The following is a 14,722-nucleotide window of genomic DNA, read 5'->3' as shown; positions in this document are numbered from 1 at the left end:
TCAGACAGTCTTACACTGTAGCTCCTCCAGGGCTTTGAGAAGGAGAAGTTGTTAAAGCAGTGAGGCATCACAGTAAGATAAGCTGTCCCTGTTAATCTAGCAAATGATACACAATTATATATCTCATCATATACTGCTGGCTGTGATTAAGAGAAAAGTGAGCATTTTTTGTGCTACAACAAATCAAAATAAACTTTCTACATGGCAGGTAAATTACCAAATTATAAAATCATGTACATAATTTATGGCCAATTTTTAGATTAGAATTTTTCCCAAAAACTGTGTGGTGAGTGCGTGAAATATTATGAAAACCAACCACTATTTCACCTTTCCCTGGCTGTAACACTGACATTGACAATGAATGACCTTTTTCTGTGATTGTCCATTAGGATTTTTTTATTTATTAATAATTTATTTTAAAAATAAAATAGGTACCCGTCACTGGATCACTCTATGGCCCCACTCTCCCCTGCTTTTCTATAAGCACTTTATTTATGCGTTAAAACTTTTTCATTACTTTTTCATATGTACCTTCTCTCTTCTTCAAGCTGATTGGCCAGTTCCATTTTGTCTTTCTGTGTGCTTGCCAGCAGGGCTCGGACTTGCTGTAGGTTGCTCTCTGCCTCTGTTGCATACTGAATGAGATAATGAGAAAAGGTCATTGTTGTACATAAATTAATCTGAATGTAGTGTTAAATGGAGTGTGTAAGTTTGTATTTGTGAGTAAATGTAGAAAATGGAATGCACATATACAGTTAGTGTTGTGTTTATATGTGTGAGTCACACCTGCAGATGTCGGGCCTTCAGTGCCGTCAGCTCTTTTTCCACTTCGCAGATATGGCTGGTTGCCTTGGCGAACTCGGCCCGCTCCAGGTCTCTCTCGGCCAGGAGCTGCTCTATGTGCTGCTGTTTCTCCTTCAGGGCTTCCTGCAGAGCCGTGGTCCCCGAGATCTTCCGCGCATACCTCGACGACGTCTCTGTCAGCTGCCAGAAACAGTGAAATGAAATGAGACTACTGAATTCAAATCTGCACAATGATTACACATTAAATTGTTAAATGGCTCTTATCAGGAGAAAAAAATTGAATTTATCTACACCAGGGGAAAAAATAAAGTGATAAAACACATTATGGCCCCTTTAACAGTCACATCAGGAAGCAACGTTGCAAAATGTCAACATAAGATATGATTTGCATTGGCACTTTCTTTCTTGGCATTTTAACATCTCTTACCAGGCCAGTGCGACTGGGTCGCCCCCCCACGCTGGAGGCCACAGAGCTGACAGAGCTGATGGAGGAGCTGGAGGGGCTGTGAGCCAGAGATGACACACCCATTGCCATACGCTTGCTCTTCTTGGCTTTAGCTGGACTGGTGGATGGGAAGCCAATGCGGATCACCTTGTGAATTGGAGCAAAGAGGCCAAACTTAGGCGGGCACTGGAAATATCTAAGAGAGACCGAGAGAATAAGGAAGTGAAGGAGGAAATAGTTCAGTGATGAACTGTAAGAAATGCAAAAACGGATCTCGCTATATTGTTTGTGATTGAGATTACTCTAACATTATTTGGAATTATTGGAATTTATATTAGGATTTCAGAGTGTTTCTTTTAGAGAGAAGAATCTGCCTTTTACCTGTAATGCAGAGATTGTTAATTTATATGATAATATAATAAATCAAGAACTAGATGAGAAAAATAAATCATGCGTATGAGCTGGAATTAACATTACAATGTCAACATATGCACTACCAGTAAGATATCAGTAAGAAAAAAAATGCATTGCAGTTTTTACAAAAATATTAAGCAGTACAACCATTTTCAAATGAGATAATATAAAGAAATGTTTCTTGAGCACCAAATCAGCATATTAGAATGATTTCCGAGGGATCATGTGACACTGAAGACTGTAGTAATGACTGCTGACAATTCAGCTTTGCCAATAAATTACATTTTAAACTCTATATTAAAATAGTACATTTTAATATAGTTAAAACAGTTACTGTAATTATAACACTATTTCATAATATTACTGTTTTTACTGTAAATACATAAATGCAGTCTTGGTAAGAATAGAAGCTCTTTCAAAACTTTTGAATGGTAGTGTAATAAAGTTCTGTTGTAATAACTGTTGTCTCTTAGTAAACGTTTCTTTTCTTATCATCTGAACTGAACACAGGCAGATGTCCAGCCTGATGTCAAGCTCTCATTATAAAAACAAACAACATAATCTACTAAATCTGGCCTTGGACCAAATGTCAACAATTAATGAGTATCCATGAAGCTGCTTATTCTTGTTTGGAACTCAACCATTCCAGTTCTTCACTGAAAAGACAGCAGAGGTTTAACCTTGGCTCAGCATGTGAATCATTACATGTCCAAATTACTTGGCCTGTATTTTACCACTAAAAGTCAACATGAAAATGCGTTTACAATCCCTTTTACTTTAGTAATGTGACATTATTTACCTCAAAAATTATGTAGGGTGGGCGTTTGTCCATCAGGAATTGTTTGGATTGGGAACGGTAAACATTAAATATCTGAATGCAGTTATTTAGTAGATGTTTATTAGATATCTATTCAAGTTATTAGATGTTGATCAAAACAGGAATAACATGCACTGATTAATTGCTGAATAAGACCAGGATGTATTAAAAAAAATCAACAAGTGTCAATTTTGATTCCATGTTGTACACTCTAAAAAAAGATAGTTTTTTAAAAGTTCTTTACATGTAGTAACGGTTCTATTTCATGCTAAAATGGTTCTTTGTGTTAAAGTTTAGGGCTCTTTATTCCCGCCCTTTCGTGTTTTTGTTTTTTTTTCAAATCTGTAACTGTCAAAACAGCTCATTACTGATTTTCTGGAGCTCAGTGATCCAACTACACTGACTGTCAACACACTCTCAACAGGTAAATGATTTCTTTCTTAAATTTAAATACAAATTTAACTTTAAAATTGTAACTGGTTTCCAAACTGAAAATGTTATTTTCTCTTAGTTTTTTGGTCACAAGTGTGAGCAGCTCTGTTAAGCTGTAGGAACGTCTCTCCTCTTCTCCACTAAGTAACAAATTATATATAATAACTTATAATAAATATTGTTAGAATTTTTTTTTTTATTATTACTTGGGTTTATGCATAAACACACCCAGTCACAAAAAAACATTAACGCTATTCCATGACTTTATATCACCTTTTACTTTTAAGATTGTGAAGGGCTCACAAACTATCCATTTTTGCTACTTTTGGCCTTCGTGAATATAATTGCTTTTACATAAACAAATAGACATACTGTAACTCTAAACTCAGTTATGTATTTCAGATGCATCACATTCCACAACCTCATCTGCAGAGAGAAACTGCCACTCAATCACACCAAAATGATGGACTTAAAGGGGTCATGAACTGAGAAATCAAAATTCCCTTGACCTTTTGACATATAAGAGGTCATTGTACTATAAAAACATCCTGTAAGTTTCAAACTCAAGACTTTCTTGTTAGTCTGAAAACAGCTTATATTGAAGTCAATCTGCCAAAACAACAGGTTGTGGAATGTGGCACTTTATGACGTAATAGTGTGGTTAAACACTGCCTCCACAGAAGATGATCAACGCCTGCTTCTACAGCACTGCCTGTTTAGCCCCGCCCACTGATTCGCGCATGTAGTGTAAATAACGAGAGACGAACGCAGGTCTATGCAGAAATCAAACGATAAAGATGGCTCCGAAGACAACAAGACACTGTACAGTGCCAAGTCTTTGCATTGCCTTCCTTCTGATCCTAACATTAGGAAAGAGTGGATGAACTTTTTTAATGAAGATCCAGACCACGTCCGTAAGAACTTGGTCCTTTGTTTAGTTCATTTTACTGTGTTTATAAACAAAGCACAATTCGACGCAGGATTTTCAGAAAGATTGAAAATAAAAGGAGTGTTTGTTTAAAATAATAAAGCACGATTTTAGTTTTCGTTCAGGATCTATTTTAAAAACTATCGGTTGATTAATCTGTATCGGTCAGGGTGGTCCAAACTAACAATCGGTATCGGTAAAATCCAATATCGGTCGACCTCTAATATATATATATATAACGAATAAATGGGCCTATACGAGAAACATATTTTTACTAATAAAATAAGAAAATTAAAGAAAAACTGTGCAACAAGTAGCCTGCAGAGCTTCGGTTCATTTTTGTGCTGCGCGAAAGGAAACAAGACGGCAGAAAGCGGCATCCTACTTTTCTTTAGGCTTGTTTTACAAAAGCACAAAGATTTGTTTTTATTGGGAATGTACACAAATAAAGGCAAACCTAAGAGTGGATGAACTTTTTTAATGAAGATCCAGACCACGTCCGTAAGAACTTGGTCCTTTGTTTAGTTCATTTTACTGTGTTTATAAACAAAGCACAATTCGACGCAGGATTTTCAGAAAGATTGAAAATAAAAGACAATGCTGTGCCATATATATATGGTCCCACAGTAATGTCGCACCACACAAGTGTAACTGTTTTTATTATGTGGTCACTATTGCTTTGTTATTACTAGGGATGTTCATTTCGGTTATTTTTCCAAACCGACAACCGACGCTTGTTAACCGATTGTTAACCATTAACCGACAAGATTATTTTAAATTAGAATTGAATTAAATTAGAAAGGATAAGTGTCTGTGACCCGTTAAGAAATACTAACATTTGTTTCCCGGGGATTAATTTTACATGCGCAAAAAACAGCAAACAACAGAACATGAGGATTCACATGGTCTTCATTTCACATCACGCACCTGTAGCGCTTCTGCGAGCGGAGAATAACATAATAAAGCTAGGCTATATAACGAATTTTTCAAATAAAGCCAAGGTAACACTCATTTTACATACAGCACACAGTGGAAATAACATGAATATGGCAGTGGGCAAATGCATAAAGCGCAGCATAATTTGAAATCATGAGTTTAAAGTTTGTCGATCACGCGCCTCCAGTGTAGCTGAACTCTCCACCTGTCCGTATTCAATTAGCACGGATCGACCGTCACACAGAGAACACGCGATCATGCAGGATACAAATGCACACTTCACAAGATGTCACAACTGGATCCGACTAAGCTTGCAAGCTTTGTAAAAATTAAATATTCATTAGTCATTCAAAGATTTGTTTAAATTATATAAATGCGTATTTGCTGAATGCTGACGGCAAACAAGAAAGTATTATAATGTTTGCCTTTCTATTACTAATAATATAAAAGCAATCGTTATAATACTTTTTGTATACATTTTAATTCCTTTGTTTAACCATTCTATCTGATAATTAGACTTCTATCCGTACTAGACAGAACTGTTAATGATGACAGCGAACAAGAGGGAGCACTGTATGCTCAGGCGCTGCCGCTGTCAGATATATCGGCCTTGGCGATATATCGGTCGACCACTAATTATAATGTTTGTAAACATTTCGTGTCGGCATTAGGCCTAGTTCTGAATGAAATAAAAAATGTGACTTATACGCGACTTATGTTTTTTTCCCCCCTAAAAAACAATGTTTTTTATACGCGTAACGTATTTTAACCATGCAGCAAACATTTTTAAATATTTTGATCAATTACTGAAAAAAATAAATAATTAAATGACTTTTTAAACCTTTTAACTGAATGTATTAATCAGTCAAAATGCTTATGGTCGGTTAACCGGTTAAACGGTTAAAAAGAACATCCCTAGTTATTACAGATGGTTTGATTTGTGTATTTGTGCGTTTTTAACCTAAATCACAGCAGGATGTAGGCTGTCAAACATACACAACTGTTAGTCAATCATAGCGGTGGGCGTTTACTTCCGAGTCTACAATCCGCCACGCCTATTCATACAGATCGTTCTGATGAGGGGGGTCAAAACAGGACAGAAAATAGCATGTTTTTTTATGTAAAAATCTTGATAACATTATGTGGAAAACAGTACAAAATATTTACAAATCTAAGATTGAGGATTGTGAAGATATTTTACTGGAACTTGGTCTTCATCGCATCTATTTTTTTGTTTTTATTTTGTTTTACTTCTTTTATGTATTTATTCATGTTCGAAGTCAGTTGTCATTTATAAATGTATTCAGCTGAAAACTTGTTAAGAGCACTGACATTTTTGCTACAATTTCACGTCAATAAAAAAGTACCTAATTCATACAACTTTTTGTTGTTACTGTTGTTTTAATGTAAATACCTAATAGAGGCCCCACTCTAAAAAAAGATGGCTCATTACTTATTTTCTGGAGTTCAGCCGTCCATCTACACAGTCAACACACTCTCAACAGGTAAATGATTTCTTTCTTAAAATGTCTATAATTTTTAACTGTCAAATTGTAACTAGTTTCCTACCAATGTCTTTTTCTCTTTTTTAGTTTAACAGAACATGTGTGAGCAGCTCTGTTCAGTTAAGGATACTTCTCTCCTCTTCACCACTAAGTAAGTAACAAAGATATTGAATTTATGGTCCATATTGTTAGATTTTCTCAAATTTATTACTTGTACTTATGCATAAACATACCCAGCCACAGCTATCCCATGACTTTATATTACTTTTTTCCTTTTAACATTGTGAAGCGCTCATATACTACTTTTGGCTTTCATAAATAACTGTTTTTACATAAACCAATGGAAAGAGACACATTGTAACTCTAAACTCAATTGTGTATTTCAGATGCATCACATCCCACAACCTCATCATCTGTAGGAGAAACTGCCACTCAATCACACCAAAACACACATAATGATGGACTTAAAGGCATCATTGAGGATTGTGAAAATAGGATATTTTACTGTAACTTGGTCTTCATTGCTATAATTTCACGTTATTAAAAAAAAAGTACCTAATTGACACAACGTGCTGTTGTTGTGGTTGTTTTTATATAAAACCCTAATAGAGGCTACAAGATATTATAAGACCAGGCAGATAGAGTAATAGAAAAAACAATATTAATAAATAATACAAATAATATTAATAATACTAATATTAATTATATAAATATACAGTCACACTTTATTTTAAGTCCAGTTCTCTTCTCACTATTAACTAACTATTAACTACGACTTTTGTCTCAATAAACTCCTAATTACTGCTTATTAATAGTTAGCAAGGTAGTTGTTAAGTTTAGGTATTGGATTAAGGATGTAGAATATGGTCATGCAGAATAATACATCAATATTTGCTTTATAAGTACTAATAAACAGCCAACATGCTAGTAATATGCATGCTAATAAGCAACTAGTAAATAGGGTGAATTGGTCCCTATACTAAAGTGTTACCAAATATAATAATAATAATCAAAATAAACTATCATTAAAAAGGTTAATTATAACACCATTAAGGTCCTATATAGCATTTTCAAAGCATGGTTCTTTATGGAACCCTATAAAAAAGGCTCTATTTAGCACCAAAAAGGGTCCTGCTGTTGTTACAAGCTGAAGAACCCTTTTCTGTGTACAGAAATTCACACTACAACTGATATTTATTAACATATTAAACAGACTTTAAAACTCTTTTAAAAAGGCATGAAACAATGAGACCTCTTAATACTGAAGGCCATTGAGGGTGTTGCTAAAGACAGGACATGTTAGCAGAAGACTACTGATGTACCTGGTTCCAGCTACAGCTCCATCGTTTTTCCCTAACGGTTCGTCCAGCTCCACTCCACACCACTCACCCTTGGCAAAGTCAGTCTCTCCCACATAACGCACTACTCCTGTTTTAGTTCCGCCAACCTAAGGAGAGAGCAGAGGAAGTTCAGAGGTACATAGTGATAACATGGACACATGGTTTATTGTGATAACAGTATAATGAAACACTCAACTGAAAAAGGCAAAAAAAAATTTAAAACAATTATTAGTTTTATTCTAATAAATTACACACCATATGAGAATTATATTAAATTAATTATATATTTTATATTTATTTTACATTACTTACATAAAAAATAACTACAATTGAATATATTTCTCTTTCAACTCATGATGATACTCTTAAAATGGCCAAATATATCTATCACTAATGAATGTCTGTCTAAAAAAATTAACGTCTAGGAAAATAGAGCTGGTCCCACTGAATGTCAGCAGTGCAGTGTAGTGTAGTAAAATCTGCCAGCTGGTGCTGAGATATAACTGGGAATGACTGTTGTGCTGGTTGAACTGGCCTACATTCATCAACCCAGCACTGGGGAAAAAAGGAGGTCACAGCCTATTCATTAGTGATGGCACAGCTACTACACATAAGAAAGCATATTGTGTCCTTTAGAAACAAAGAAGTGTATACACATTCTGTGTGCATCAGAAGCATGCATTCATATTGCTTAAAAAAAAAAATCTCCCTCTTTCATATACACACAATCGCAATTGCCACAACAAAAGAGTGTAAGAAAAGTCTCTGGTTCCAAGCAAGTCACATTCAAAGCTTTTCTGATCAATTATGCAGAACATACAGAAATGTAAACTGAATAAGACTCTCAAGGTAACAGGGTTTCAAAGTTACAATCTGAGATTTGCTGACCTTTCTCCTTAAAATTGTTTCTTTGAAAGCAATTCAGACATTATTATACATGATTGGGACATTTACTGACAGTTTTCGTGACATAAACCCATTTGAATTCTTCTTTGCTTTGCTCAGAAATAGAAAAACCTGTTTGACATAAATTTAGACTGAGAGCAGAAAGACTAAAACTCATGGTTTGATATTGCAGTATTTGAATTAATAAACTATTCTGGCCAAACAATACACTACACAAAGATTGAAAATCTCGTCATCTCAAGTGCAACTGATCCAAAAATAGCCAATGACCGATATGTTGTCCTTTCAGCAGTAAATAAACCCTCTCTAAAACAATATCATCATTTGAATGCATCAAAATGCATTTGTTTTGTGATGTTCTGTTTTTGTCAATCATTCATTGATTAAACTTCACAATTTCACATTTTATTAACATTTAATTTTACATTATGCCCTAAAATGAACAAAGAAGAAGAATTCAAATGGGCCTAGTACAGAACCTTGGGGCACGTTTTTACAAAGAAATCGTTTTTACTCTTCCTTATCAACCAGCCTTACACTCGAATGGTTTCTAGCAATGCTTAGTCATATGATACAGCAAAACATAACATGAAAAAACAGGAAATCATCCATCCTTTGGCTCAATTCCACATCTGAGAGCCATTATCTAATGACTGCAATAACTAAAGGAATAGCAACAGATAAAAGAAAGAATTAATGAAAGTCATACCCTCTTGGTTAAGGATCAAAAGAATGTCTACTATGAATTGCTTTGAAACAAAACTACACACATCTACAATCATACCTCCCAGCCAAAGACATACACAGACCGTTTTTCATGAGGGTCTGAGGTTTAGCCTTTACCAGAGAGTGTGAAGGAGGAGATATGTAAACAGTGGACCATAAATGCATAAACACATGCTTACATGTTTGCCCTACAGTCATGTCAACATTTACGTTTTAATCTGACTCTACTCAAATGGAATGAAAAGCCAAACTGCTTATTTGCAGCTGCTGTCAGTTTGCGAAAAGCCTAGTCTCAGCTCAGACAGCACACCCCACGTACCGCCCACAGTCTGTTCACTGACTGTCTGATGCATATTGCAGACAAGAATTGCAAATGTTGAATGAAATTATGCGGTTCCAATTTGATTGGCTGGCCTCTAAGCACCACTGGAGGTCAGTTTTTAACCGGTCCACCTGGAAACAAAAGTTCTGCATACATTTTAACCATTCTCTATGTCGCTGTTTGTACAACTAATTGCAGTGACTACTATGTCATTATTTGAGCTTTTCCCTCCACCACTATCATTCTATTATTATAGTATGACTGACTTCAGATTTATCTGCCCCTAAATGACATGCAAAAACAAAATGTTGGTTATACAGTCTCATCCTAAGTGGGAGGTTCTTGGCCATAAGCTGCAGTGTGGACCACTTGGACAACATTGTATGTCAATAATTAAAAGCCTAGCTCTGTAAAACCTTTAAGAAATAGAAGTGTGCCTAATAATTGAATGTGCACTTGTACTTCAAATATTAAAAGTATATTTAAAAACTGTACTTGTAAATAATAATAACAAAATAGTACTTAAATGTACTTTAAGAGAGTTCACTCTCATTACACATTTTTTTTAAAGTGTACATTTAAAAAGTGCAACTTGTAATAAAGCCAAATTCAAGGTTTTATTTTAAAGTACATTTTAAATAATAGTTTTAAGAATATTTTGTTGTGCTGTAAAAATAAGTACACTTCTAACATACAAAAGCAAAGTCTTTGATTATAATTTTAACTGTAGTGTGTTATTTGATATTACATTTATAGTTAATATATATTTAAATGTGCTAAATTGCAACTTTATCATTACAAATGTGTAATTGCAAATGTATTTAAATACATAAAACACAAGTTTCAAAAGAGATGACATTAAAGTTTAAGTTTACCATAAATGCTTGTCAGTACAGTTGGCAGCTTACTTTAACCATATTTCAGAAAGACAACAGAGGTTATTTTGGAATTACAAATGAAGATGTACTTAAGATGTACTTCAGAGGGTCAAAAAAGCTCTCTAAAATGTGTCTAATTGGATTTAATAGAAATTTAAACTATAACATTTAATTTAATTGTAAATAACATGCCAGTGTTCAAAAACTTTACATACGGTTCACAATAAACTATATTCTTTAAAGTGTATAATTTCTGAAAAAGTACTCTTGGTTTTTGGTCTCTAAAAAGTATTAATGTAATTGAAAATTGAAAATGTAATCGGAATCAGAACCAGAACAATAAAATTACTTACAATTTCCTTACTTACACGAGAGCCCTAAAAATCTGCATTAATTCATGTCAAAGGCAAAATTCCTTTTTCCTGCTGTCAGTTTGAGGGACCTTGTCAATCTTCTAAAAAACACAGATCAAATGGCCTCAACAAACGTTTAAAACTGAAGTAGAGGCGTTAATGTTTTCATCAGGTGGTGTTCTAAGCACTGCGAGACATTCTGCTCCAGAAACATCTGTGGTTTGGCATTAGAAAGGAGAGCATCCGGAAGAGAATATATTCAGACAGGCGCATCACATCCTTCTGCCAGTAAGTGAGTCTGTGTGTGTGCAACTGACGTGGCAGATGAGCCATAGTACGCTCCAGTGTGGATAAGGTGATAATACAAACATTCCTGAGGGAACGTTCCAGATGTGCAATATTTACTTTATCATGTCATCTCACTGCTGTTTTTTCATGTAGGAATGGTTGGCGTCCCAAACCAAAACAGCAGCAATTTACGAGGGTAAAAACATATCAAACACCATATCAAACACCATATCAAACACCATATCAAAGGCAAAACCTTCCAAGTCACTTAAGAGCAATGTGGTTTTGAGCTGCTATCCTCTAACAGTCCTTCTGGGTGAGAGAAGATCTAGACAGACAGACAGACAGATAGACAGATAGATATAGAATATGGAAATAACTTTTACTGTACCTTCTGACCACATTGCAGGGAAGTGCTGTTCTTATTTTGTAATTTTGTCTTGTTTTTTTCAGAGCAAATGTCTAAAGATTCTTAAATCAAGATGTATTGAAAAGCAAAATGACATACGATAACAAGTCTTATTTTTTGAGAAAATGATCAAAATAAAGTGCGTTAATGAGTTTATGATTATGGCTTAGAAAAATAATCTTAATTCAAATGAAAAACATGTTTTCACAGCTCACTGACAGATATTTGTTCTTGTATAAACTCACTTAATTTTGATCATTTTCTCAGAAAGCAAGACTGCTTCCGAAATCACACACTGCCAGAGTAGGTACTACATTTGATAAAAACTAACTTCGTGACCATTAAAGGCAGTTGTATACAGTATGAATGGATGTAGTACGAAAGCAATCCAGACGTACTATAACAGCATCGTTATGTGAATTATATCGTCATTTGCGCCATTTTCTCACCATTCACAACTCTCGAATGGGTACGTGTAACAAGTGTTCATCAAATGCACACTTGACATAATCTTGACACAAATTAGGTTATCCGGGTACTTTTCGCCTACTGTCTTTCAAATACTGTGTATTTGGACATATTACTCCTTTGGCGTGCTGTTTTTGCATACTATATAGTAGAGAAGTATTCAATTACAAGGTGTTATCTCTGAATAAAAAGTGACAAAAAGTCTGGGTGATATAACTAATTATTAAGCAGGGTGGGTGCTTTGTTCAGTTCATTGGTTGTTAACTGAATGAAGACAAATCTTAATGCAAGCTTGCAGTCAATTTGAAAAAGGTTTATGTGGACAAAACAATTACAGATGTCAGGGATACATCACCAGAGAGCATTACAATTTTGATTTAATTACAAGGTCCAAAAATAGAATAATAAAAATGAAACATAAACATGGATAAATCGTTCACAATAGGATTTGCAAAATCCTACAAAATAGATGCACAGGTGCCAAATAATTTTAAGGCACCAAAATAGGCACCACATATTTTTTAAGTGCCAAATAAGAATGAACTTGAATGAACATTTTACATTTTTAAAATATTTTGCAACCTATAAACTCTTAGCTCCTTCCATTCTTTTTTTCATGGACTAGACACTGCACATGCCAACAGTGTTTTTTGTGTAGCACTTTTTGCGATCACAAGTATTTTTATGCTTTTGTCTATTGTCGTGTTTTCTCAGAGTTTCTCTCTTGAAATGATTCTTATTTCTCAGCCTGCTTTGGAACAAAAGTCACAAAAACAGTTTCTGTGTGTGACAATCATCCTCAAGTCATGCAAGCTCTTTGAATTTGAAGTTGTCTTTCTGCACTTTTACTTGGGTGTTCACTGATCGACATGAAAAGATGATCTCAGCAGGCGTGTGCCATCAGCGTTGATACTAGACAGAGATGAGGACTGGCATGTTTTTCTGATGCGGAAAGCTATGCTTTGCTTTCTTTGTACGTATTTTGGTGCACAAACCGAAAACTTGTGTGTGCCGTATCTCATTTAATTACATCAACACAATGAATGATGTGACAGGCTACTCCTCACATAACAAATTTCTACATAATAAAGTGTAAATTTATGTTGTCGCCTGTGACAATCTCAGCAAAAAATATTACTTGCAAATTAAAATATTTGATCGCAAATCAGACCATTTTAGGCCCAGTCTGGAGCCCTGTTACAGATACAAAAACCTTTATTACAGCAAATAAAAAAAGCTTTTTTTTATTTATTTATTATTTCGTTTTTTAAATTATTGAAAATGGTGCATATAGAGCCTAAAGCTTTGGAATGATTTTGATCACATGTAGAGGAAGTTGAGTGTTTTGTGTTTTGCCCTGCTGGAGGAGCTACGAGGTGAAAGTGCTACAAGGCAATGTCACAGTGGTCTGTCGAATCCTGGTCCTTGGCTCATATATTGCTGATATATGAGCATCGTTTTCACACGTGCATGTGCAAGTCTTGAGAGAGCAAACAATGGAAAAGCACTGATTTTGAGAGGTCCTTCATGCACTACAGCACAGTCATGGTAATAAGATACCAGTTGTAGGAGGAAACAACAGGGACCTGACATCTTTCTAATGCAGTTCAGTTATACTGTAAGCTGGAATACCACTAAACAGATATGTGCATGTCGAAATTATATATAAAATCTATATGTCATACAACATGCTAAACATTTTTGTGCACAGTTCTACAGGGTCATCTGAAAGGATTTGAGTTCAGGAATATACTAGATTAAATTCAACTGAAGCTCTATCGACAGCATCTGTGGTGGATGTTTGATCGCCACAGTCAATAACTTCGACTCGTCACTCTGCTCAACAAAAATGCAGTAAATTAGCCCCAGAGGGGCAGTGGTAATTTGTGTAAAAAAAAAAAAAGAGATAATTTTCACACAATAAACATTGAAATTTAATTTTAGGCTAATCTGTCAGTTGTAATAGAAAAAAAAACACTGTGTGTCTGTGTCTATGTGTGTCTAAGTGGGTTTCATCCCATGCATTCATCACTAAACAAACCAATCAGGTGTCAGTCAGGATTGAAGCAGACAGTCAAGTAGATAGCTGAGATCAATGGCTGATGGTTTATGGAGCAATAATCCCATCTGATTTAAGAATATTGACTGCCTAAAAAGCTTTAGGACTGCGCTATACTAAATGGAAAGCAATTTGACCCACAGCCAATCAACTGTATGGTGAAGCAGACAGCTATTGGGCAGCATCTATTATCTAACACAAGGAAAGCCACACAATAGTCGTTCACAGCCAGATAAAAATAAAAATAAATGCTTTTTACAAGACTTTTAAGGACAGGCTAATCTGAAATCAATGATTTCACAATAATATACCAGCATGCAAATGGTGTTAAAATGGTACTGTAGCTCTGTCTGCAAAAGGTTGTAGAGAAAACACAGAGAGGTTGAATCTAGCTACACATCACCAGATACTAACAAGATGGACTATTTCCACAACCATGAAATCCTATACAGCGCTCCAGTCTCCAGTCAATTTTGAATCACTGAATATATAAAAAAAATTTATTAACAGAGATTTTACTAACAAAACCTCTTTCATTAGACTCTTCATTAAAGGGGTCATATGATGTTGCTAAAAAGAACATTATTTTGTGTATTTGGTGTAATGAAATGTGTTTATGCGGTTTAAGGTTAAAAAAACACATTATTTTCCACATACTGTACATTATTGTTTCTCCTCTATGCCCCGCCTTT

The 14,722-nt window shown here is 34.9% G+C and overlaps 1 protein-coding gene across 3 annotated transcripts in view; it reads right to left on the bottom strand.

The window, feature by feature from the left end:
- The window catches only part of LOC107744329 (CAP-Gly domain-containing linker protein 2-like), a 43,960-nt gene that overhangs the window by 12,594 nt on the left and 16,644 nt on the right, over positions 1–14,722 (bottom strand). For all 3 annotated transcript variants that reach the window (XM_016557906.1, XM_016557908.1, XM_016557909.1), the window contains exons 4-7: positions 7,604–7,728; positions 1,232–1,445; positions 787–984; positions 532–635 (exon numbers count right to left, since the gene is read on the bottom strand). In XM_016557906.1, coding sequence (XP_016413392.1) covers positions 532–635; positions 787–984; positions 1,232–1,445; positions 7,604–7,728 — 641 coding nt within the window. The remainder of the gene's footprint in view (positions 1–531; positions 636–786; positions 985–1,231; positions 1,446–7,603; positions 7,729–14,722) is intronic.

Source organism: Sinocyclocheilus rhinocerous, unplaced genomic scaffold (genome assembly GCF_001515625.1).
Source record: "Sinocyclocheilus rhinocerous isolate Xijiao unplaced genomic scaffold, SAMN03320098_v1.1 scaffold1609, whole genome shotgun sequence".
Lineage (NCBI taxonomy): Eukaryota > Metazoa > Chordata > Actinopteri > Cypriniformes > Cyprinidae > Sinocyclocheilus > Sinocyclocheilus rhinocerous.
Note: the sequence above shows the minus strand (reverse complement) of the source record. Positions and strands in the feature narration are given on the sequence as shown.